Genomic DNA, 23,394 nt, shown 5'->3' with positions numbered 1-23,394 from the left:
TGTCACTGCCATCAGAACCTCAAATCCTACAACAGATCTGGAAAAGACCATTAAGATGAAACGCACAATACCTATGAATCTGACTTCGGTCATTCCAAATGAACGTAAAATTACTTATATCAGAACTCTCTAATTTGGTACAAATAAGAAGGTACAGAACTGTAGAAAATGCTGACAAAATGATCACATATTTTATTATTTTTTACATGATCATTCATTTTTTAGTCATTTGGACTCTGTTGCAGCTTCTTGATCACAGCAAAATAAAATGTTTACAGATGGGTCCATTCTTCTACTTCTTCCTTCTATGACTGATACTGTCACATGTACCAGTGTAACTAAAGAAGGGTTTGGATTGGTAATTTGATTTATTGGATACTTACAGGCCATAAAAAAATGTAAAGCAGTAAAGCTATCCCTGTAACAGGCCATGAAGGCCCATAGGGTTGTGAGACACTGAGGGTCCCACATTATCTAGAAAACTGACTCAAAGATGGCAGTAAGGTTGTCAGCCTTACACGCAGGCCGCGCTTTACTCCCCAGGAAAATTATTTAATTAATTCCTGGTACTCATTTCTGTTAGAGGCTGAGTCCTCCCCAAGGCCATAGTGCAGCTGGAAGGATTAGGTCAACTGAAAAAATCCAATGACCTTATTGGGACTTGAACCCGTGACCTTCCAGCTTGTAGCATAGTGCCTCAACCAACTACGCTACCGCATGTCCCCCACTTACAGGCCATAGCTATAAATAATTACAACTATGTTACTGATTTTCATACTACAAAGCACTCCATGCTAATCTCTTCAGCTTCTCTGCACTGGTCTTCATGGATTTATAATACAAGAATTATAAAAAAGTCTCACTAAATCACACTCTCGCAATATCAATGTGCTACAGCAACATAAAGCCTTCAAATCCCATGTTAAATCTTCATAGAGTGACTTCTTGTACTCTTCTGTACTCCTCCAGCTTACTGCTATCCTCTTGTTTGCGTGCATCTGCCGCAACTCTCCTACTCGTAACTACTTGTAACTACTTCATTACTACATTAGTTATATAATGAAGACTGAGTACTGTCAAAGTCAAAAGACAGAGGAAACGGCCATTGCTTGGCAACAGCCATAAGCATTTATTTCTACTGCTAGACAATGGCCTTTACATTATTTTCTATGTGTAGGCAAGCCCAACTCGTCATACATTTTCCATCAAAATGATTTCTGAGTTCCTTAAATGTACATTATGACACTACAACAAATAACTGAGAAAACTGTCGTGCTCTGTATGTTTATAGTACTGTTTTACTGACCTGCCTACATATACACAATAAAGATCTATAGTGAAAGAGAAGTAGGTGAATAATTCTTCCCAGACCTTTTTCTTTTTGTAAAATGTGGGGGGGGGGCAGGCAGCTACATGAAACCTGTATTTAGCTTTAATTTAACAGAAACAGCTACTGACTCCTGCAGAGAGGAACATAAAATCTAATATGAATCTGGACCATATATAGTATATTCCAAAATTCTGAATTAAATATAGCATCTGAGTCAACATGGCAGAAGTGTTGAGTCCTCGATGCTGCGTGCGCCAACTTCAGAAGGGAGCAATATAAACATCCTATTTAAAGCTAGAGGTTTACTTACTTACTTACTCATGGAGCTGAGCCCTTCTTGAGGAGCTGCCAATTATGCAGCTACTCAAGAATTTCCCAGAATTTTATGGAACCTGAAGGTTCATTACTGTGTTCACACTGGTCCCTATCTTGAGCCAGATCAATCCAATCCACGCCATCCGATCTCTCTAAGATCCATTTTAATATTGTTCACTCACCTTGGTCTTTTTCTGTCTGGCTTTCCCACCAATATCCTATATGCATGCTCCTTCGTCCCCATTCGTGCTACATGCCCTGTCCACCTCATCCTCCTTGACTTGATCATTCTAATTAAATTAAAACTAAATTATAATGATTGCTGAAGAGTACAAGTTATGAAACTCCTCATTATGCAGTTTTCTCCAACCTCCTGTCACTTAATCTCTCTTCAGTCCAAATATTCTCAACACCCTGTTCTCTCACACCCTCAGTTTATGTTCCTCCCTTAATGTCAGAGATACAGGTTTACTTAATATTAATAACATGTTCATGGAATCTATTTGTAACAACTAGGAGAACTTAAAATGCAAAGAACATGCGTGGAAACTCTGTGTATTCTGATAGAGATTACAGCTTTCTAAAAGTGTCGATTCTTACCCGAGACAACGGTCATTACTGGCTGTTGATCACTGCTTGCTTGGTAGTAATAGTGCCCTGACTGATCAACAAAATATGTCCCTTCTTCAGCAGTGTCGTCAGTAGTCACAACTTGCTGAACTTCTGGGAAAAATTGCAATTTTATGAATACAATAATGAGCACTGACAAATGACAATTTGAAGAGACACATTAATTAATTATAATGTTCACAAATTCAGATCTCTGCAGGCTTTAAAAATATTATCCAAAGCTGAAGACTGAATTATGTAAAACTAATAAATTGAATGAAGACAAAGGTAAAAATAAGAATAACATAACCGTGTCAAGAAAAATGAGCAACAGACAAGCCAAAATACAATTATATATTTTATTTTTTTTTTAACTGGCTATTTAATGATGTTGTCTGTGTAGACTATATAGCATCTGATGATAGAATGACTGATGAATGTGGAGCAGTTCATGCAATGAGAATTGGCAGAGGATCCTTAAGGACTTCGAGAAAACCTGCCCCAGTACCATTTTGTCCACCATAAATCCCACATGACCCAACCTACATCTGAACTCAGTCCACCATTGTGAGAAGCAAGTGGCTAACTGCCTGAGCTAAGGTACAGCCCCAATTATCAATTACAACAGAAAATCATAATCACCTGTCACATGTTGTACTATCTGATCTCCTCCTTGAATCTCCTTATTAAATGTTTCCAGATAATTCTGGATATCTGTAATTGTTTCACCAGCTTCCTGGCCTTCCATCTTGATCTGTACTGCAGAAAGCCCACCCGAACGGCTGGCTGCGGAGAAAAATATCTGTAACGCTTGTGCAGTAACACAAATTCAGTTTCTATGGCTGATATGTTAATCATTATATAAAATTCATAATGCAGCTGTATAATTTTAAACATGGCATATTCCAACTTATGTTGTAAAAGATATACATAATATTTTACCAGTCTTTCTTTCCTTGTCATCACTCATGACTTCAGCATCCAATGCTCCTGAAAATTAATTTAACAGTTAGACATGCAATTATATAAACACTACCGTAGCAATGGTTCCTCCTCCCAAGTGTATCTGGACCACCTACTTTGAACTCATAAATTTGGAGATATATGAAAACTGACAATCTTTTAGTCTTGAACTCCCATACGTTACGTTTCTCCTTTCCATTTACCTTCTTGTGAAACCTCACTGCTGTAATTTGATTACCATTTTACCAAAAAGTTGCCTGATTTGTATACAGGAGATGCTCCAATGAAATCTTGACCAGGGCACTATCTTGGCTGAGGATTTCTGTGGTTTTCCTTAGTCCCTCCAGGCACGCGTCAGGACTGTACCTTAAATTTGGCCCTAACTGCTTCCTTCCATATGCCTTCCAATTCAATAGCCATCACCCAATTATGTGACACTATATAATAACGAGTTATTTGACAGTGTCACTAAGTAAAATACAAATGGCAAAACATGATGTCTACAGCAGGATGGGGAACCACTCTGCTACTCTGCTGTTCCATACCAAGTAAAACCATAAAATTATAGAATAATATAACAGAGTACATAAACATCTGCACAGAACACACAAACAGCAATAACAACAATAAAAATGAACAGCAGTTTAAACGGAAGTAGCACTACTTCACAGCTACAGACAACACAACCTGGTAAAACTGTCCTGCATAGCAAATATTTGGAACTGGGAACAGTAAAAGACAAGTGCCCTGAAGGTGGAGCATGCACACATAACAACAATGCAGCCAACACTGCAGTCACAAAAAGTCTGGTTTTTGTGATATGTATAATTTAATGTGACAAATAATATAGAAGAAATATTTCAAAGAGCTGTATATGACTTAATGTTAACAGATTATAATTTTAGCATTCCCCCCTCCCCCAATCTATAGTTTTGGCCTTTCAAGGAAAATATCCCCTCCCCAAAAATAACTAAATTGTAACTGAGCATAAAATAACTGAACAAGTCTTGTCGTTTATACTTTTACTCACTTGGCGCAAGAACTGAGAGACAATATTCAAAAAGAAATTTCTGTTATTTCAAACGGACAGCTCGCTTGCATCTGCGAATATTTTTTCATAATGTAAGCTTTGCCTGGAAACAGAGGCTGAGAACATCAAATCTCTTCTTTACAACAAAGATGTTCCGTAGTGTGAGACAAAGTAGGAAACAACATCTGCAGGAGTCAATGGAACTATGTGGGCAGGTCAAAATGGTTCCACAGCATTCAGATAAAATGGTAATATTAAAAAAAAAGTTGTAGCCTCTGACATGATGGAACTTAAAAGCCTATGAGAATTTAACATTTTTTTTCTTCAATTCATTCCATATAGCTTTGCAAACCGCATAGCTCATGGTGTCACATTTATTTGTGAATTAATGATCTGGCAATGGCCTAATCTGAGATACTGCCTTGGGCAAAACCATGAAAAGCTCCAGTGAGAACTGCCAGTGTTCTGGCTGAGATTTGAACCAGAAACCTGCCAAACACAAGGCACAAGAGATACAGCTTGAGCTAGCTTCCTCTGTTATAATACTGAATGCCAGGACGAGTGACAAAATAAAGAACTATGTAGACGTAAGTGATCATGGCCTATTTTATCATTCCAGTATTTGCTGGAGAGATGGAAGAAAAACATGAATGTATTCACTTAGTAGAGTAAGTCTTTTGGCTGAAATTCAAATATGAAGCAGGAGTGCTTCCCATTACATTGTCGTATGTACTATAAGCAATTAGGAAACTCACTAGGATTTGGACGATCTATTTTAAACTATGTCTTCCAACATTTGAACACATTTTATGATGACAAATTATATGTTAACGATTCAAGACTTCCTGAACAGCAAACTGGATTTTGTTTTCTGCAGACTACGAGCACACAGAGGGTTTCAATAAAGATTTTACTTCAAATTCCACCAGCAATAAAGATCACATATTCAAATGCAAGGACTATAACTGACATAGTTTTATTCTCACTGCTAAGATCATAATATAAATTCTGTGGAAAACTTTACATTGACAATCTTGTAATGTGTACAGCTGCATTTATAAATACACTCAACTCTCGATTATCTGGGATAATCGTGGGGATGGATATCACAATTAATCGAAAACCCGGTTAAGACAAATTTTATTAAAAGTAGTACTGTAATAATGTACCTTAATAATACTATAGGCCTACCTGTATTTAAATTTATTCAACCTCATTTTTATGTCATCTCATGGCCTATTTAATACTTTTTTTACATTACACTGAAGTATGAATTAGTTATTTCAATCACAGTCTTCAACAACATCCAACACATTTTACGAATATTCACACTTAACAATTAAAAAAATTTAATACTGTCATTGCTTTTTTGCAGCATTTTCCTTTTTACAGATATCCATACGAAGCCTACGTAATATTAGCTTGTCACTTAATAAACTGTTCTCTTCACTCTCAAGATAGTCTAGTAAGGATTCCAAATGATTAAGAGCAGCACCATGTGATATTTTCTTACTAGCAGCACTGGCCACCTCTTCCTCATTCTCACTTTCTTCCCGCTCTTCTGGCTGCACCCTCACTGAACTTATGATTTCGTCACTGCTTAACATTTCAAAGCCCGGCTCACACGAGTTTCTGTTGAATACTTAACACAATACGCTTCCTTTTACACCCTGACATTTTTCTAACGCACTTCAAGATCGATACAAAGAGACTAACTGGGACGGTGTATCTGTCCTTGAAACTTTCCCTACCCTAGAACATTGTGTTACCATAACAGGACCAAAAAATGCAGAGCTCGAGTCACATTAGTGCGAAAATAGTGTTACAACTCACCATGTGAAACAAAAGCGAATGAATATTAAACAATACATAAGCCTCAAAAAAGCCCCGGTTAAGCCGCAAACTGGTTTATCCACCCCCGGATAATCGAGAGTTGAGTGTATGTCCAAATATGCTAGGACATTAGATACAAGTCCTATGGACTGGGAGTGATAGTGGCTGAGGCATACCCGTTTCTGCCTAGTGTTACATTCTCTTTCTGTGTGGTTTTCAATACCAACATTTATGAAACAGAGTTGCTAGACAAATGGAGGGCAATATATGAAGGTGGAAGCACTGATGGTGTATAGCATTTCCCATTAGATCATAATTTAACCCACCAGCAATGGCTCAGTACTGTGATTATGTCTAACATCACTGAAGTATGAACCTCAATACTAGTGGATATGATGGATCGGTATAAGGGTCGAAACATGCTGCATTTGTAAAAACAAATATAAACAAAATGTTGATACAGCAGTGTCTTCTTCGTTTTTTAAATACAGAATATTGTTGTGTAGACTGCATACATTATATACCTCTATATACCTTAACATCAGTAAGATGTATAATATGTATCTATACAGTAATTCATAAGAGTCCATTCATTGCATCCTTTGTGGCACTTCAAGATGGAATTATAATCTGATTATATTTGCTGCAAGTAATCTGTGCTAATTTCAGTATCATTGTCATTTAAGTATTCAAGCAATATAAATCTTTTGCTTACTTTGACTGTATATTTGCATAGTCTGGTCATTGCTTATTGTTTTATATAGATTATATTGTGTTTTGCCTCTTAATTCTGTTACTACACTTATGATTCAGCACAGATCATTTCTTAAAAACACAGGCTTCACCCAGAATATCCTTTGCTGGGCCATCTCCTCTGATTTGTGTGCCCAGAATGATTTTACAAATGAACTGTTCTTTAAAGGTTATTTATATAGCTAATCATTTTTTAGAATAACTATGCCGGGAGTGCAACTTACTTTTCATTTTAAAAAAGCTTCCTATGCTAAACTACACTGCACATTCAAACTAACCTTGCTTAGAACATATCCTACAGAAGTTCACACATTATCCATTTGCACAGTGACTGATTCATGCTAAGCACAATGCATGCTAATTCACTTACAAAATAATAAAACTTTCCACTGTACTTACCCTACTCCACAAACTTGTTCATGGGTCTAGGAACCCACACGAATTCAGTCACTACATGTTACAAAACATACTCTAGACCGCCATTTTGTAAAAAACAAGGATAAGCACCTAATATAGGGTAATACAATATGGGAACTCATATTAATGTTAATAAATAATAATATGCGAGGCATGGTGAAAGCGATCATATGCCTCCTCCAGAAAGTCACATTCAAACATGAGGGCCACAAAAGCGCCTCCACTTGCGAGAACTAGCTAAAGACATTTATAGTTTTACAACGCCATGAGTATCTTTCCAGTTCAGTGTAACGTTCGTATATGAAATGCATGTGAAAGGTCACCAGGAAATCTTAGATAATACACATATTTAGCCACAATTTCAAGTTGTCTTAACGATACGCAATCTACCGGGACAATTTCAACTCTATTTCTTACTTACAATTTTGGAATACAGGGGGCATTAACGGCAAAAATTGCTCAAAATTGGCACAGTTGGCGCTGTCATCAACATGGAGTCCATGTAAAAGATGGGTGAGCGTGGCTCTGACTATGTTGCAAATTTTACCTTGAATCACTGTCTTCGAGCGCTGCAATAATCATAAATAAGGAAATAAACTGACACCGCAGATTATGCAACAAATACACCGAGTTTCAGTAAAGAGTTTTACTAATATAAAACAGATAACATACCTTGTAACTCCAAATTTTACGAGGGAGGGCGTTGTTTGTGAACAAGGAGACAATATGGCGATCGAAGTTCGTTTTCGAAAGCAAGCATGCGCAGTGAGCGTATTGATCATAGACACAAACTCCTGGCCGCGTTCAATAAGCGAGAACACTAACCGGTGCGTGACAGAACGTGCAGGCGAGCCAACTTACTGTTTCTAACGGGAGGGCATATATTAACACCTGCTCAAATTACTGTGCTGATTATTGGTGTTTGTTACTGGAAGTTTATCTCCAGCAACACCAGGTCAAGGGAATTCGAATGTTCACTAATACGCATACAGAAATTACTGAATGTCTCTTTAAAAGAACAAGGGGCTCACACTTAATAACCTTTAATGTCAACTTAAAAATACAATATTGCACATATTACATAAATGTTTTTGTAATTTCATTTTACAGTAGGCCTACACGGGGACTATTTTATGAAAAAAAAATCTGAATCTCAAAAATCACAAATCTTCTGAGCTCTTAACATGACATCCGGTTGTATACAAAATGCATGAAAACTGGCCATAGGCTTCTTAACATTAAAAATGTACATTCTATTAACCAGTGTCCGCATGAAGCATTATGTATTCAAGTAAATTCAATTTAAACTGCAGTCTTGGTGCCTGTAGCTGCGAAATTGAGCACAACTTCCAAATGATTTTTACTTTTCATCTTCACATGTAATAGCATATATTTCAACATTTACAAACATGAGCACTCATTTCAAGCCTTGGGCTTAAGTTATTAATAAACAGTTTTGAAGCTTTTATCTGAAGGTTGAGGAATTCCATAATGCATCACACAAATTGATTTTGGATGTCACACATGGACACTGAAATATACTTTCACTCCTTAGAGTCCAAAGACATTCTGTTAAGATTAAATTATTTATGCTTACTTAAGGATTAGTTCATACAAGCCTTTACATTTTGCACCCTTATATAATGAGAGTAATCTGCCCCTGTAAGATATCAATAGTGGACTGGAATACATTAACCCCATTTTATTTTATTCTCAGCAATTAATTTATGAAATGATACCTAAAATAATACTGCAATCTCCTCACAACCTCAGAGCATTTTCAAACTGGCAAATTATGACCAACTCATTGTTGCTTATAAGAGTGTTCAAGGAGATTTTAGGTTGAACATTGGTTACCATATTTTATATTCCTTGTGTTCATTATTTTTAGTCAGTAATTCATACCCGTTTATCCATTTTACATATCATATAACAGCAATTATTTGTCCCCTTTCACTTAAGATAAAATAATAAATTCAATATTTGAGCCAAAATAGACTACAATATCTACAGTCATTAATTTTGGAATGTTAACAAATGTATTAAAATTGCTTTGATTTTTATTCAGGATTTTATCCTGTTAACATATTAACAGTCTGCAACATTAGAACAAATTGTATAGCATTATGTTTCATTGAAAGAAAAAACTGGAAATCTACAGGCAATTAACTGTTCATTTATTTACAGTATAAATTATTTTGAGTAGGTACTTGGTTATTTACTGTTTATTGCACAAAGTGTAAAGCTTTCATTTACAACTGTAAAGGATTCATGTATACTGTCTCACAAAGTTTACTTCTATAAGAGTATAACTAATCCCATGAATTAATTATATCATTACAGAACCAGAGTTTGCAAGATAATATCATATCACCCAACAAGATTCCTTTACAATTTTGTGTTTTCCAACTTCGTATTATTTCCCATTTCAGTTACTACTACAATTCTTTTTATTATTTACAAAAACACACTTGTAAAATGAAGTTTTATGAAGCTCTGAATGGAATAATTCATGATGCTTCCTGACATAATTCGAAATAAATATACCAAACATCAAAATACAACATAATCTGAATTACAGAACTAATCTGTCATCACAGAAATGGAAGTTCACACACACTATTCAACAAAGATGGAAGATAGAAATTCATATTAGTATATAAAAATAGTAATAGTAGCAAACATTTATATTTTTATTACAGAGGAAACACGCTGGTCTTATGAACAAGTCATTAAGTATCAACAATATAAATAGATAACAAAAGATTTTAATATCAGGTGATGTGTGTTATATTCCACTGTAGTGTCAGCATAGTGTAGGCCTTATTTAGTGTTGCAGTTTCTTATTAATTCAGCCCCTTTGGACTGAATGATCAATAAGTCTCTTCCAGGCCATGATTTAGAAATTCTGAAGTCTAATACAGAGAGCTGACACTGCCAGTAAAAGCATAAGCCATTACAACTAACATGGCTGTAAAGAGAGTTCCTGCAAGAACAATATTATCTTTATCTATTAACTGTGTTTAGTCATTCTTCTGGGAAGCACACATGTCCACTGAAATCGTGGGAGTCTTCAGTGAAAAAGTGTATTAAAACTACACCAACAAGTAATGTTATTATGATTGTCAGCCACTGTAATTTCTGTGTTCGCCGTATCTCAAGGTGAAGTTTAGACTGGCACTCTGTCAACCGTGACACCTGCACATAAACATACATAGGATTCATGTTTTAAAGCCAAACACAACATTTAATTATCTGTGGTTTATTTAATTTGCACTGTCAGTATCTCAAGACTAAATTACAGAATGATATGCAAATGATGAATTTTGAAAGAATTTGGAAGGAAGCAATTATGTCTAACAATAGACATCACTTTCTCTAATTTCAAACTTCCTGGTTTTCAGCTTCTCAGATAATTTCTGAAACTTTTCTTACCCATAACTTGCTTTAAAATAATGACCCTTAAATGGTTCCATTATGTCAAAAAATAATTATGAAAGTACTATTATAAAGATGTACAAATCAATATGGTCTGTAACATGTAAAGCTGTCCCTGTGCTTAACTAATTAAGCACTACACCATGGAGACATATGGGGGAGTGGATGATTAGATCATGTATTCTTGACCTCGGCACTAGCTGGAGATGGGTGGTCAGCCTCACACCGTGGCTGCTTTACCCGCAGGGAAAGAGTTCCTCGTACCCACTGGATAGGAGGTTGGGGTGGGGGATCCCAGAACCAGCCTGACAGGAAAAAATCCTGCCCCAGCTGGGACTCAAACTGTGAACCTTCAGCCATCCAGCCCACATCCAGTTGCTGTACTGAATTTACTAGCTCAGCTGTGGTCTGTATACACCTTAATTGAGAATTATTTATTTATGGTTTAACAGTGCTGCCTGCAGCTCAGAATTTATAGTGTTGGATGAGATGAGTAGTGAGTAATGAGTACAAAATGATGCGGAAAACAAGAGCGCAGGGAATAATTTGATGAGGTACTATCCTCATATGGCATGGCCCAGTTAAGTAATTATAAACTAAATTTTTATAACAAGGCCAACTGTATATCTGTGATTGTTACTGAGCACGGACACTTCATTTATCTTACAAATGCATCATAGCTAATGAAGAGTTCTACTTACTTCCGAAATCAGTTGTGCTACCTGATGGTCTGCATCCACAGAGTTGGCAGATCCACACACATTGCCATTTTTAATAACACCTGGTGCACTAAGACTGCACCTTAAACGGCGCTGTTCTACTGCTTTCCCTGAAGTTTGCTGAAAAAAAGAACGACCCACATGCTATCCTTTGAGATCATTCATGTACAGTCAAACCCCCCACACAGCATTCGAACAATTTAGGATTTTCCCAGATTCAACATTCAATTTCAGTGATTGGAAGTCAATAATATCAGCATTAAACTTACTCCACATAAGATTTTTCCCAATTTAGCATCAAAATCCGCTGATCTCCAAGGAGACCGTAAATGGGGATTTCATTGTAAACATAGATGAAAGGATTGCATAAATCTGACTGATGGATACTGACAACAATCTTTACAACAAAGATTAAAATACACAAAACTTTAATTTTGCCTGTTCCTTTGTATGGGTGTGGAACATGGTCTCTAACATTAAGGGAACAAGAGAATGAGGATGTCTGGGGAAGAGAAGCTGAAGTGAAGAGCTTCCTGATTTGTAATCCTCCCCAAATACTGTCAGGGTGTTGAGTGAAGAGGATGAGGTGAATGCGGCAAGTAGCACACATAGGTGAGAAGAAAAATCCATATAAAGTTTTGATTTAAGAAAAGAGATCATTTAGAAGACCTAGGTGTAGACAGAAGGATACTATTAAAATGGATATTTAGGAAACAGGATGGGAGGATACAGACCGAATTCAGCTGCAATCAGTGGCATGCTCTTCTGAAGATGATAATGAACTTTTGGGTTCCATAAAATGAAGTAAGTTTCTTGACTAGCTGAGCAACGATTAATTTCTCAACAAGAAATCTGTTTCATGCAGTTAGTTACTTCATAAGACTGTGAACATACTCACAGTCTGTTCTGGGACTGCTGATCACACATGCTTATTCCAAGTATTACTGTTGTATTCTACATTTCTTTTGCCTGAAATCTTTCAGTAACTGCAATAATTAAGTGTAAACCTATCTGACATCTTTAATAATATATAAAAATGTTTTAAATCTTGATGAATCATACCTTCCAGATCTCTGCTAATTCCTGTGTAGTCATATCTGCTGAGTCAACAGGGAAGTTCATAACAAGGAACTTGTCTCTTGAGAGAGCAGGGATCTGAAAGTCTGGCTGAAGCACAACGCTGATAGTGACAGATGCTGCTGGAACCAATATACCAGTGCTAGGACGCACTCTGAACTTTTCTGGAGATGTGGTTTTGATCTGTAATTTTTAACACAAATAGTGTGTTACTGATTCTGTTACGATGAAACACAAGAAGAACGCATTAACAGTCTTCATGAACAGCCAAAACATGGGCTTCAGTGAAGGATGTTTGTATATTTTTGTATTTATCACAGTACTAGAAGTACCATGGGGGCACGTGGTAGTGTAGTTGGTTGAGGCACTATGCTACAAGCTGGAAGGTCATGGGTTCAAGCCCCGATGAGGTCACTGGATGTTTTCAATTCTCCTAATCCTTCCAGCTGCACTAAGGCCCTGGGATTGACTCAGCCTCTAACAGAAATGAGTACCAGGGATATTGTTGGGGGTAAAGGGCGGCCAACACATAGGGCTGACAACCTTACCACCATCTATGAGCCGATTATCTAGAAAATGTGGGAACCTCAACATCTCACAACCATATGGGCCTCCACAGCCTGTTACAGGGATACCTTTACTTACTCACTTTACTAGAAGTACCCACAGTTTTCGTGGTATATGGTTGCTTTCCTTTTCAAAATCACTTTATATAGTAGCTAAAACTTAAACAAAAACATTATAATTAAGAAATTAAAGCTTATACATGTAATTAGAAAAGGCTGTACTCTTAATACTGCACATAACTTTAATAGCCATGGCTGTCATACACATTGGCAGCAAAATGGAGTAAACTTAATATCAATTGTTTTTCTCTGTTACACAGGTCTGCAGCAGGAAACAGAAACCAAAGAAGTTATATTTTATACATATTTAATGGTGGACTTAAAATACATTCAGTTACGGTATTTTAAATCTGCAAGCTATTTCAGCAGTTTAATTAGCATCTTGTCCTGTCTTTTATTTATGAGATATTCTACCAAAGGCAAATATTCTGAAAATATAGGGTTTAAAACATTCGAAACCAGGTAAAGGTAAATTTGTCTCTGTGCTTAACTAATTGAGCATTATGCCATGAAGACATATGGGTGAGTGGAGCTCCAGCATTTTTGACCTTGGCACTAGGCAAAGGTGAGTGGTTATCTTAATCTTTCAGCCACTGGAACCCACTGGATAGGAGGCTGGGTGGGCCCCAGAGCCAGTCAGGATGCTGCGCAGAAGAGAAAAATCTTGCCCTGGCCATTCAGCCTGTAGTCCATTGCTATACCAAATGAGCTATCCTGACTCTCTATGTTTTAAAATGCCCCCTTCCTCTTCTACAAATAACATTGAAAAGTACAGGCCATCCCTTGGCACCAAGTCCATTCAAAACACCTACCATGGATTCTTTTTTTAAATATTGCGAAAATACTTGACCTGACACCACACAAGCATTTGACTGTGAAAGAGTTAATTTAAGGCCATTCATACCTTGTACGATATTATTTTGTCACCATTATTGGTCAGTGTAACAGTTCCAGTCAATTCATCATATTTTTGGCTAAAGCAGATAACATCAGGTGGATGGATGATTAGGGATGAATCTACATAAAAAGACAAACTGTGTTAAATAATGAGTTGTTTCAAAAAGATGCATAAACCATGTTTTATTTTACTACAGCCATAATACTATAAAAGAGTGAAAAGAACATTAATGATTAACTGTACTCACTTTGTAAAGCTGATCCATCACTCCTGGTTGCTGCCTCACCAAAACTACTAGGATATGGTTCTACTGATGGTGATCCATCAGCAAAGTGAACCTACACACAGTGATAAAATATATATTAGAGCACAGTGGCACATTCCTAAAAACTCCACATAAGTACAAGTAACTTCACTTTAACCTCATTATTTTCAAAAATTAAAACTATGATACATATTCCTTGTGTGTTGAATCCTGTTCTGTTGTGTACATAAAATATTTATTGTTTCAACAATTATTTAAGGAGTATACAAATGAATGTTTACATTAAAGTCATCAAACTTAAAGGTGTTGAAACATTTCATGCCTTTAGGAGTCAAGACATTAATGTAAACATTCATTTGTATACCTCTTAAAGAATTTTAGTGTTGACAGAAACAATAAACATTTTTTGTTACAGATACTTACACCCCTTTAAAAGAAGACAAAACTTTGTACAATATCAAACCTGATAATCTAACCCTAACTCAAAATTACTGTCTTACCTAAGATCCAAGAGGGAGAGTTATCAGTTTGTAAATATGTATTCAGTATTACTGGTACTAGATTCAGGGGACTTTCCATCATCTGTGATCTCTTTTTATATTGTCGCACAGTATCATAAACTAACTTGAGCAACTTATACAAATGGGCATTTTTAATGATACAGATTTTTTTTTTCCTCGGCACTACAGCCCCAGTGGGCCTAGGCCTACCTCCATGGACTTCTTCGTTCACTTTGGTTTTTCTAGATCTAAGACATACGGTAGGACTCCTTGGATGGGTGATCAGCTCGTCGCAGGGCAATGATACAGATTGGTTCCAGGCAAAGTCCCTGACATGGTACCAATCAATCCAGGTATGTGTGCTGATGATGCCCTGTGTGTGTGTGTCAGACTTCATACACTTTGGAAAAGTCTCCTCTATTTAGGAAGACTATTGGATGACCACTCTTCACATAACAAAGACAAAAAATATGGGCTTCATAAGTCCAAAATCAATTGGTTAACATTCTAAAGGCTGTGGTTCTTACCTTACTGCATTCTGTTTCATTTAAGTAATAATTTAAAATTTTTTAATGTAGTATATTTATGTAATACCTTTTTCTTGCTATCATCAAATCTATCATTTGGCACTGTTGATCGTTGCTCAGGAACAAATGTAAATATGTAATCATCAAGGCCTCCCCAGCACTTCAGGGCTTGATCAGGGTCAACATACTCCTTCAGGTTCGATTTATTTACAAATTTGATTTTTTGAACTGCCTTTGCTGGTAGCCAAGATTTTATAATTTTGAAGGCAGCTACAACCAGAAAGAACATAAAGTCAAAATGGCATCCCTGTTCATAAAAGACAGAAATATGACTTCATCAGCAGCAAAGACTACTTACCATTCAAAATCCATGGCATCTCAAATACCAGAATGTAATTAAGGAAATCAGGATAATACATCTTAAACAAGCTAATCAGATACTTGATAAATTCCATATCCATATTTGACATTCCGCTATCAGCCATATCAAAGAAGATGCTGATCTGATTACCATTACCTAGCCTGAAAATAATTTAAAATCTGTAATATATATTCAACATGATCAACTATGGTGGTTTGACCATGTGCAAGGAATGGATACAACAAGGATACCAAGAGAGAAATTAGAATTTTAAACAAAAACTGGACAAGATGGTTTACCCTGGTACTGGAAGACGTCAAGAAGGGATGAATGGGCAGGAAATAAATCAAAAAGGAGAGAATGCTGGAAGAGGGAAGCAATTGGAGAACTAACATTCAATGATCCACACAAATCAGAAATGATGCTAGAAGATATTTTAGCCAGTTACGGTGCTTCGTTGAGCTCTATGCAGATGTTCAATTCTAATGAGAAAATATGTGAAAATTCTTTCCCTGTATTAAAGTGGCCCAGACCTGTGTAGTTTCTTGAGGCACTATGCTACAAGCTGGAAGGTCGCGGGTTCAATTCCCGATGAGGTGGATTTTTTCAATTGACCTAATCTTTCCAGCTGCACTATGGCCCTAGGGTTGACTTAGCCTCTAACAGAAATGAGTACCAGCAATTTTCCTGGGGGGGGGGGGGGAAAGGGCAGCCGGCACCTAAGGCTGACAATCTTACCACCATCTGTGAGCTGACTGCCTAGAAAATGTGGGAGCCTCAACATCTCACAACCCTATGAGCCTCCACGACCTGTTACAGGGATAACTTTACCTTTTTACCTTAAAGTGGCTCAGGCCTGATGCTGAAACTCACCATGATATAGTGCCGAAGTTAAGAATGCATGGAGCTCTACCTTAACTCCTCTGTAAGTCTTAAGGGTGTGGTGCTTACTTAAGAACTGGGACAGTTTTACTTTAAACTCTAAGTAACAAAATTTACTTTTTAAAAACAAGTCTGATACTGACAGGTTCGGGTACATATATGCAACATACCAAATGGGTTATTACCTCTCCAGCCTTTCGAACCAATATACAACACATCTCTTCAGTTCTTCCATATCTCGCTGACCTTTCACGTGTTTCTTAGATTTAAATATGAGAAGAAACTTTCCATCTTTATCTTTATTATGAGCGAACAAGCTGCCATCTTGTAGATATTCTATCTTTACATTATTCTCACTGATTTCTGAAATTAAGCATTTCCATAATTAGGAACTGATAATCACATCAAAACAAGGAAAATTACCAAAAATTCTGAAACAATGTGACCAGAAGTGAACATAGGAGTTTTATTGATAAATTTTTTGATTCTCACCCGTGATGCCGTGTAATAATTCCCAAATAAATAAGATCTAAATGTTTGTGACAATGGCACATTAGTACAAAAATTATATTTTTGGACATTATCCATCATCCTGTCTTTATCTAAAAACCATCCGGAGATAGGGATTAGCTATATTGATTGGGCCCAACTGAGTAGGTTTTACCTGATGACGGAGACAGAATCCAGTCTCCAAAACATTGTGTTTTGGTCCAGAGGTAGGGACTAGCTCTATTGATTGGGCCAAATTGAGTAGGTTTTACCTGATGACGGAGACAGAATCCAGTCTTCAAAACACTGTGTTTTGGTCCAGAGATAGGGACTAACTCTATCGATTGGGCCAAATTGAGTAGGTTTTACCTGATGATGGAGACAAAATCCAGCTCCGAAACGTTGTTGTTTTGAAAAATACACAGGATGGTTTTTAGATAAAGACACAACAATGTATAATGCCCAAAAACATAATATTTGTACTAATTCCCAAAAGATTTTCTAGTGACAGAAGGTGCAAATAGGGAGGCACTGAAAACTTGGGAGAGTAGAAACTGCTACCCACAGCTAAGCAACAAACAGGGCTACCTGGGAGGTTTATGAGCAGTAAAAACATTTTACCTTCTGTATGCATTACTTACCATTGGTCCCAAACTTCTTCCGCCATTCACAAGTGTCCCAAAGCAATTGTAATGCAAGTTGCATATCCAATTCTGAGTGCAAAAGAAATCGCTTCAACCAGTCATCACTGTTCTTCACTCGAGCTAGGTCAACAGGATGAAACCCTTCTGTAAAATAATACAGATAAAATTGTTCTATATTATTCAATTACTTGTTCGCTGTGCATGTTATTTTATCAAAACCTGTCAAATCATATGATGCAACATAGTGCACAGCACATAATCCAAAAGGCCAATGGAACATTACGTGCATTTGAGGAATAGTATATCTCTAGTAACAAGTTACAGCAACGTAGCTAAGGTGACATGATGGCGGTGAATAGGTGATATGTTTCACAGTAGGGGGAACTCATCCTAGGTGAATGGTTCCAGCACTTGATACTGGAAATTGAAACAACCTTTCCCTCTTTACAATTTTCTGTATTCTGCCAAATAACTGAAATATCCTATGGCCAGGGACTTTTGGCATACCATATATATAGATTACAAGTAAAATTCTGTTTTGTATCTTGTAAGGGGGCACGCAGTAGTGTAGTTGGTTGAGGGGCTATGCTACAAGCCAGAAGGTCATGGCTTCAAGTCCCAATGAGGTCATTGGATTTTTTCAATTGACCTAATCCTTCCAGCTGCACTATGGCCCTGGGGTTGACTCAGCATCTAGCAGAAATGAGTAGGAGGAATTAATTAAATAATTTTCATGGAGAGTGACACGCGGCCAGCGCGTAAGGCTGACAACCTTACCGCCATATTTGAGTTGATTGTCTACATAATATGGGACCCTCAACGTCCAACCCTATGGGCCTTCATGGCCTGTTACAGGGATAGCTTTACTTTTTTTTACTTTTACTTTCTATCTTGTAAGCAAGTCAAGTCTCCTGTCAGTGAACAAACATGTATGAACAAAGATCAGAGGTTAGGTAAAAGTAAAGTTTACCCTGTGCTTAGTTTATTAAGCACAATGACATGAAGAAAACACATGATGGAGTGGAGATGTTTGTTAGCAATTTCAATAATGACATTTATACCACACCATGCCAAGGACAATTTATACAGACTCACAACAAGGACAGACAATGGTAAAGTTCAAATGCCTCTTACATGCAGGAATGTTGCCAAGCAATGTTTCAAAACCACAATGTTGGGGAGTGGATGGGAGCAAAACGACAGGGTATGAATGGCAATGAGCATTCTGCCTCAAGTATGTGGTGACCTTCATTTGTGTGTGGAGAAGGATATGGGAATGAAAACTGACTACATACACTGTTACAAAGGATGTGCTGTCTTTAATCTCCGATAAAGATACTCAACATAAGAGATGTTTTATTATACAGAATCATTATAGAATCTTTGATCATTTTTATGCCTTGACAGGTTTGCAAAACAAATGTAAAAGCAACCTTTTCATTGGATTAGCTCATCAATCAAATTCAGACATAAGAGAAAGACTTAAAGTTACAAATATAGTTACGAGAGACACAAGCATAGCAACAAAACTGGATAAATAATATGGAACAAATAGAAAGAGAATGCCCTTTACAAGTGGTGTTGCACAACAAACCAAAGGGCCAACAGGTCTTGGGGCAACCAAGAATATCTTGGGAAGTCATAAGAACAGATCTTAATGATTTAACACTGAAGTCCATGATGACGATGAGGAACCTTCATTTGTCACAATAAAGAATGATCACTGAAGTTATAACAACAGGATTCAATCACCATCTTTCATTCAGATTTTACCAACACATTAAAAAACTCATATTCTTGTTGGACAATTTGTGATTGTCCCTAAGTTATTAAAAGAATGTACTCTCAGTGAATAAATTATGTATTTATATGACTCCACAGGGGGCAGATAAGCTCTGGTGGTGTCAGGAAGTCATTTTATTTGTCTCTCCTGATTAAACTGTCTCAGATGTCTTTATTCCAAAACAAAGTTATCCTTGCACAGACATCAACTCTGCTTGCCATATCACACAATGTTTCCTCAAATGTTGTCTCTTCTACTGACTCATATGATATGATGTAATGGGAAGGTGGGGTGGTCTAGGTCAGGTCTGCCACTGCCTCTTCCTATCCACTTCCTTTCCATTTTGACAGCTACTTAGGAATGTGCTGAATAGGGCTACAAGTATGTCAGTGAAAAGCAGCAAAGTTCTGACATATGCAGTAAGCCTTATTGTTGCAGTAATGAACACCAACTTTGATGTGGTTCTTATTCAGTTGCAGAACTGAGAAATAATTGCAGGCTAAGGCAAATTACAAATACAGTCAAGTAGAATAATGATAAAATACAAAGTTATCTTTATTAAACCTTCTTATCTGCTATTTACAATATGCTCACAACTTACATGGGCTTAAAATCGTATAAGAATTTTACACAGACATTTTATGTGTAAAAACTGACCAAGGGGATCAAAGCTTCTTGCACATCTTCAAGTGTATCCCTGATGGCTCAAAGAAGATGAAGCTTTGTGAGAAAGCAGAATGAAGGTGATTGAGTTGTGACATACTTCAAATACTTCAGTAGTTCAAGTAAATGTTATCTATAATATTGTATTTAAGCATCATGCTGCATTAATATATTCTCCACAAACTACAGATCCGTCCACAGTGCAACCTATTTACTTTCTCCTTCTCCTTTTCACTTTCACAAACTGTTTCGGCCGTACAGGGCCATCATCAGGTGTTCTTTTGTCCAAGCATCTGATTGTACAGTCATCTTGACAATACACAACCGGAGTCTCTGACAGGTCAATCTTATAAATCTACACTCCCTTATAAATGCTCCTTTTAGTATTCATGGGCCATATTTACTGCTTGGATGATGTACGTCATCCTAAACAACTGTTAACTGTAATTCATTTGGGAATTTGGGTAATACTTCCTACCATTCAGTTCAGAAACTTTTGTCTGCTTGTATGCTGTCTAGAAACATGAAGCTTAAAACATACATAACTAAAATGCTGTCTGTAGTTTCATACAGGTGTGCAAATTTGTCTGACACAAAGTGAGTGTGTCTGAGAACAGGGCACTGAGAATATATGGAGATATGAGGGATGAAATAACAGGAGGCTGAACAAACTGCTTAATGAAGAGCTTCATAACAAGTACTCTTCACCAAATATAATTGGAATGATTATGTCAAGAAGCACGAAATAAGAAAACGGAAGGCTAATTGGATTGGTCATATCTTACGCGGTAACTGCCTTCTAAAAGAAGTTATTGTAGGAAGGATAGAGGGGCGGACAGAAGTGACCAGAAGACGAGGAAGAAGATGTAAGAAGATGCTGGATGACCTTGGGGACAGAAGAGGATATTTTCTTTTGAAGGAGAAAGCTCTAGATCGCATCAAGTGGAGGAACTGTTTTGGAAGAGACTGTGGACCTGTTGTCTTGATAGAGTACAGATGAATGAATGAAAGTCAAGAAGGGTGAGACAGAAAAGGCATGTATCAAGAATATAGAAGAGAAATACATAATTTTGGTGGGAGAGCTAAAAGGAAAGAAACCAATAGAAAGACTTAGATATAGGCAGGAGGATAATATTAAAATGCATTTCACAAAAAATGGATTGGATTTATCTGGCTAAGGTATGCATCAGTGGTGGCTCTTGTGAGCACTGTAATGAACCTTTGGTTCAATAAAATGTTGGGAAATCCTTGAGTAGCTGAGCAGAGGGTTCTGAAGAAGGACTCAACTCCATGAAATTAGTTACTGAATTTATCATTTCTTGTAATATTCACTTATTCCATAGGCTGATAGTCTTGCTAATGACTGTGTCATTAAATAACCAACCATGCCTTTTAAAGATTTCAATTTACAGTGAACACTGTTGATTATTAGACTATTTCAAGATTACACACCAAGGCCGACGTTATTCGGCATAATACTGCCGCTTAACCGTGACGGCATTTTAAGTAAATGTCATACCTGGATCAGAAGTACCTTCATTTTCAAGCTTCTGAAGAAATCTTGTTCTCAAATCTTCTACTTGTTGGACAGTTGGTTCCATGTTACGTACGTTCACTATTATCTACAGCAGCTGTCACCTGCAAGATAAGGTTGCGGTTTCTCTATACAAACACCTCAGTACAAATAAATCTTCATGCAGTTAAATGAACCTGCATAATATTAGCTGCTGTCTATATCATTAACGATTTTAATAACTAAGGGTGCGGAGTATTTAATGAGTCTCAACTGACATTTCTCTAGAAACCCGTATTAGCCTTCCTTGCCGACCATACGACTCCCAACCACTACTATCAACCGTTATCAACTGACCTACACAACTTCACACGACTTCAAATGTCAAAGTCTACAAGATTTACGACACGCCTTGCGCCATGCTCGAACTTTGCACAGCTTAAACCACAGATGCTTAAACTAATGCTCGTTCAGGAAAACAGCGGAACACGATCCGAGCGATCCGAGCAGCCACTTCATGTAAACGGTTCCCTATACGTCAGAGAAATTTAAAACTATAAAGGAAATTAGCATATTTAGGTTGCTAGCCCTGTTACGCGCGTACATTTGAAACATTAAAAGATTGCGCACGATGAGAATATGTTCGTTTCATTAAAACTGACGATTATTGAGAACTTTTCCAGAACTTCTTAGTGCAATCCCAGAATTAAAATATTTTTAATTTTATTTCAGCACTATTGATACTCTGTCACTTGCTGTATTACAGAATTGCAGAACAGCAAGCTTTAAAACTTCTGAATAAATGTAAGAACATGATTTTGAAATGTTCTACTCCTTATTGCCCTCCAAATACTGTTAATGGTCACTCTATCCATTTCATGACCATTACAGTTTTGGTATTTATTATTATTATTACTAATCCATAAATTTCGGTTTTTTAAGTTTAGTAGTTCAGTTCTTCAACATTGTTTTTTTCAACTCAGTCATTAGCAAACACTAATAATTTTTTATTTAGTTGTAGGATTTGACATTCTCACAGCGATGTTTATGAGAAGTACTATCTTCTGGGATATAAAGCCGTGCAGCCTGTCGAAAGTTAACTGACATTTCAAAGGAACATACTGCTCAGTCTATTCTTCGAACCTTGATGGCGAGATGTTCCTTCAAAACATCGGCTGACTTTCAATAGACTACATGGCGTTATATCCCAGATGACAGAACTCTTTGATTAAATTGTTTTTGCTACTGTTTTACTACTCCACTGCATATTTCTTCATTATACATTGAACAAAATGGGAAAAGAATACTTCATCTTCTACCACTCTTTATGAGAAATATGTCATATACATTTGTATATGTATACATTAGTCATGGTAGGGAAACTGGCCCCATTCCTCAAGAAAATGTGGGAATTAATTTTCCATATGTAGCATTTTCAAACCAAATGTTCCTCTTGCAAAGGTGGTTGATATAANTAGTATATCTCTAGTAACAAGTTACAGCAACGTAGCTAAGGTGACATGATGGCGGTGAATAGGTGATATGTTTCACAGTAGGGGGAACTCATCCTAGGTGAATGGTTCCAGCACTTGATACTGGAAATTGAAACAACCTTTCCCTCTTTACAATTTTCTGTATTCTGCCAAATAACTGAAATATCCTATGGCCAGGGACTTTTGGCATACCATATATATAGATTACAAGTAAAATTCTGTTTTGTATCTTGTAAGGGGGCACGCAGTAGTGTAGTTGGTTGAGG

At 36.9% G+C, this 23,394-nt stretch overlaps 2 protein-coding genes across 12 annotated transcripts in view; both read right to left on the bottom strand.

Moving 5' to 3' along the window:
• LOC111866814 (transcriptional repressor CTCF) overlaps positions 1 to 8,003 on the bottom strand; it is a 32,877-nt gene extending 24,874 nt beyond the window's left edge. For 3 of the 9 annotated variants that reach the window (XM_023856101.2, XM_023856150.2, XM_023856125.2), the window contains exons 1-4: positions 7,233 to 7,660; positions 3,197 to 3,244; positions 2,897 to 3,040; positions 2,246 to 2,368 (exon numbers count right to left, since the gene is read on the bottom strand). In XM_023856101.2, coding sequence (XP_023711869.1) covers positions 2,246 to 2,368; positions 2,897 to 3,040; positions 3,197 to 3,224 — 295 coding nt within the window. In that variant the 5' untranslated portion in view covers positions 3,225 to 3,244; positions 7,233 to 7,660. The other 6 variants (XM_023856111.2, XM_023856118.2, XM_023856140.2 and 3 more) reach the window with 6 other exon arrangements.
• Positions 8,004 to 8,277: 274 nt separating this feature from the next.
• LOC111866899 (motile sperm domain-containing protein 2) lies at positions 8,278 to 22,079 on the bottom strand. Of its 3 annotated transcripts, none has more exons than XM_023856265.2 (11): positions 21,914 to 22,079; positions 21,642 to 21,760; positions 17,674 to 17,820; positions 16,729 to 16,906; positions 15,659 to 15,822; positions 15,368 to 15,570; positions 14,256 to 14,346; positions 14,015 to 14,127; positions 12,470 to 12,667; positions 11,390 to 11,527; positions 8,278 to 10,448 (listed from the first exon to the last, which is right to left on the bottom strand). In XM_023856265.2, exons 2-11 carry the CDS (start codon positions 21,721 to 21,723, stop codon positions 10,278 to 10,280), a joined length of 1,485 nt encoding a protein of 494 aa, XP_023712033.1. In that variant the 5' UTR covers positions 21,724 to 21,760; positions 21,914 to 22,079; the 3' UTR covers positions 8,278 to 10,277. The 3 variants fall into 3 exon arrangements, with proteins under 3 accessions (XP_023712033.1, XP_023712039.1, XP_023712022.1); XM_023856271.2 differs by having other exon boundaries at positions 21,993 to 22,073; XM_023856254.2 differs by having other exon boundaries at positions 21,642 to 22,079.
• Between the last annotated feature and the right edge of the window lie 1,315 nt (positions 22,080 to 23,394).

The sequence above is a fragment of the Cryptotermes secundus genome, unplaced genomic scaffold, assembly GCF_002891405.2.
Source record: "Cryptotermes secundus unplaced genomic scaffold, Csec_1.0 scaffold42, whole genome shotgun sequence".
Taxonomy (NCBI): Eukaryota; Metazoa; Arthropoda; class Insecta; order Blattodea; family Kalotermitidae; genus Cryptotermes; species Cryptotermes secundus.
The sequence above is the reverse complement of the archived record's forward strand: the minus strand, read 5'-3'. Positions and strand labels throughout refer to the sequence as shown.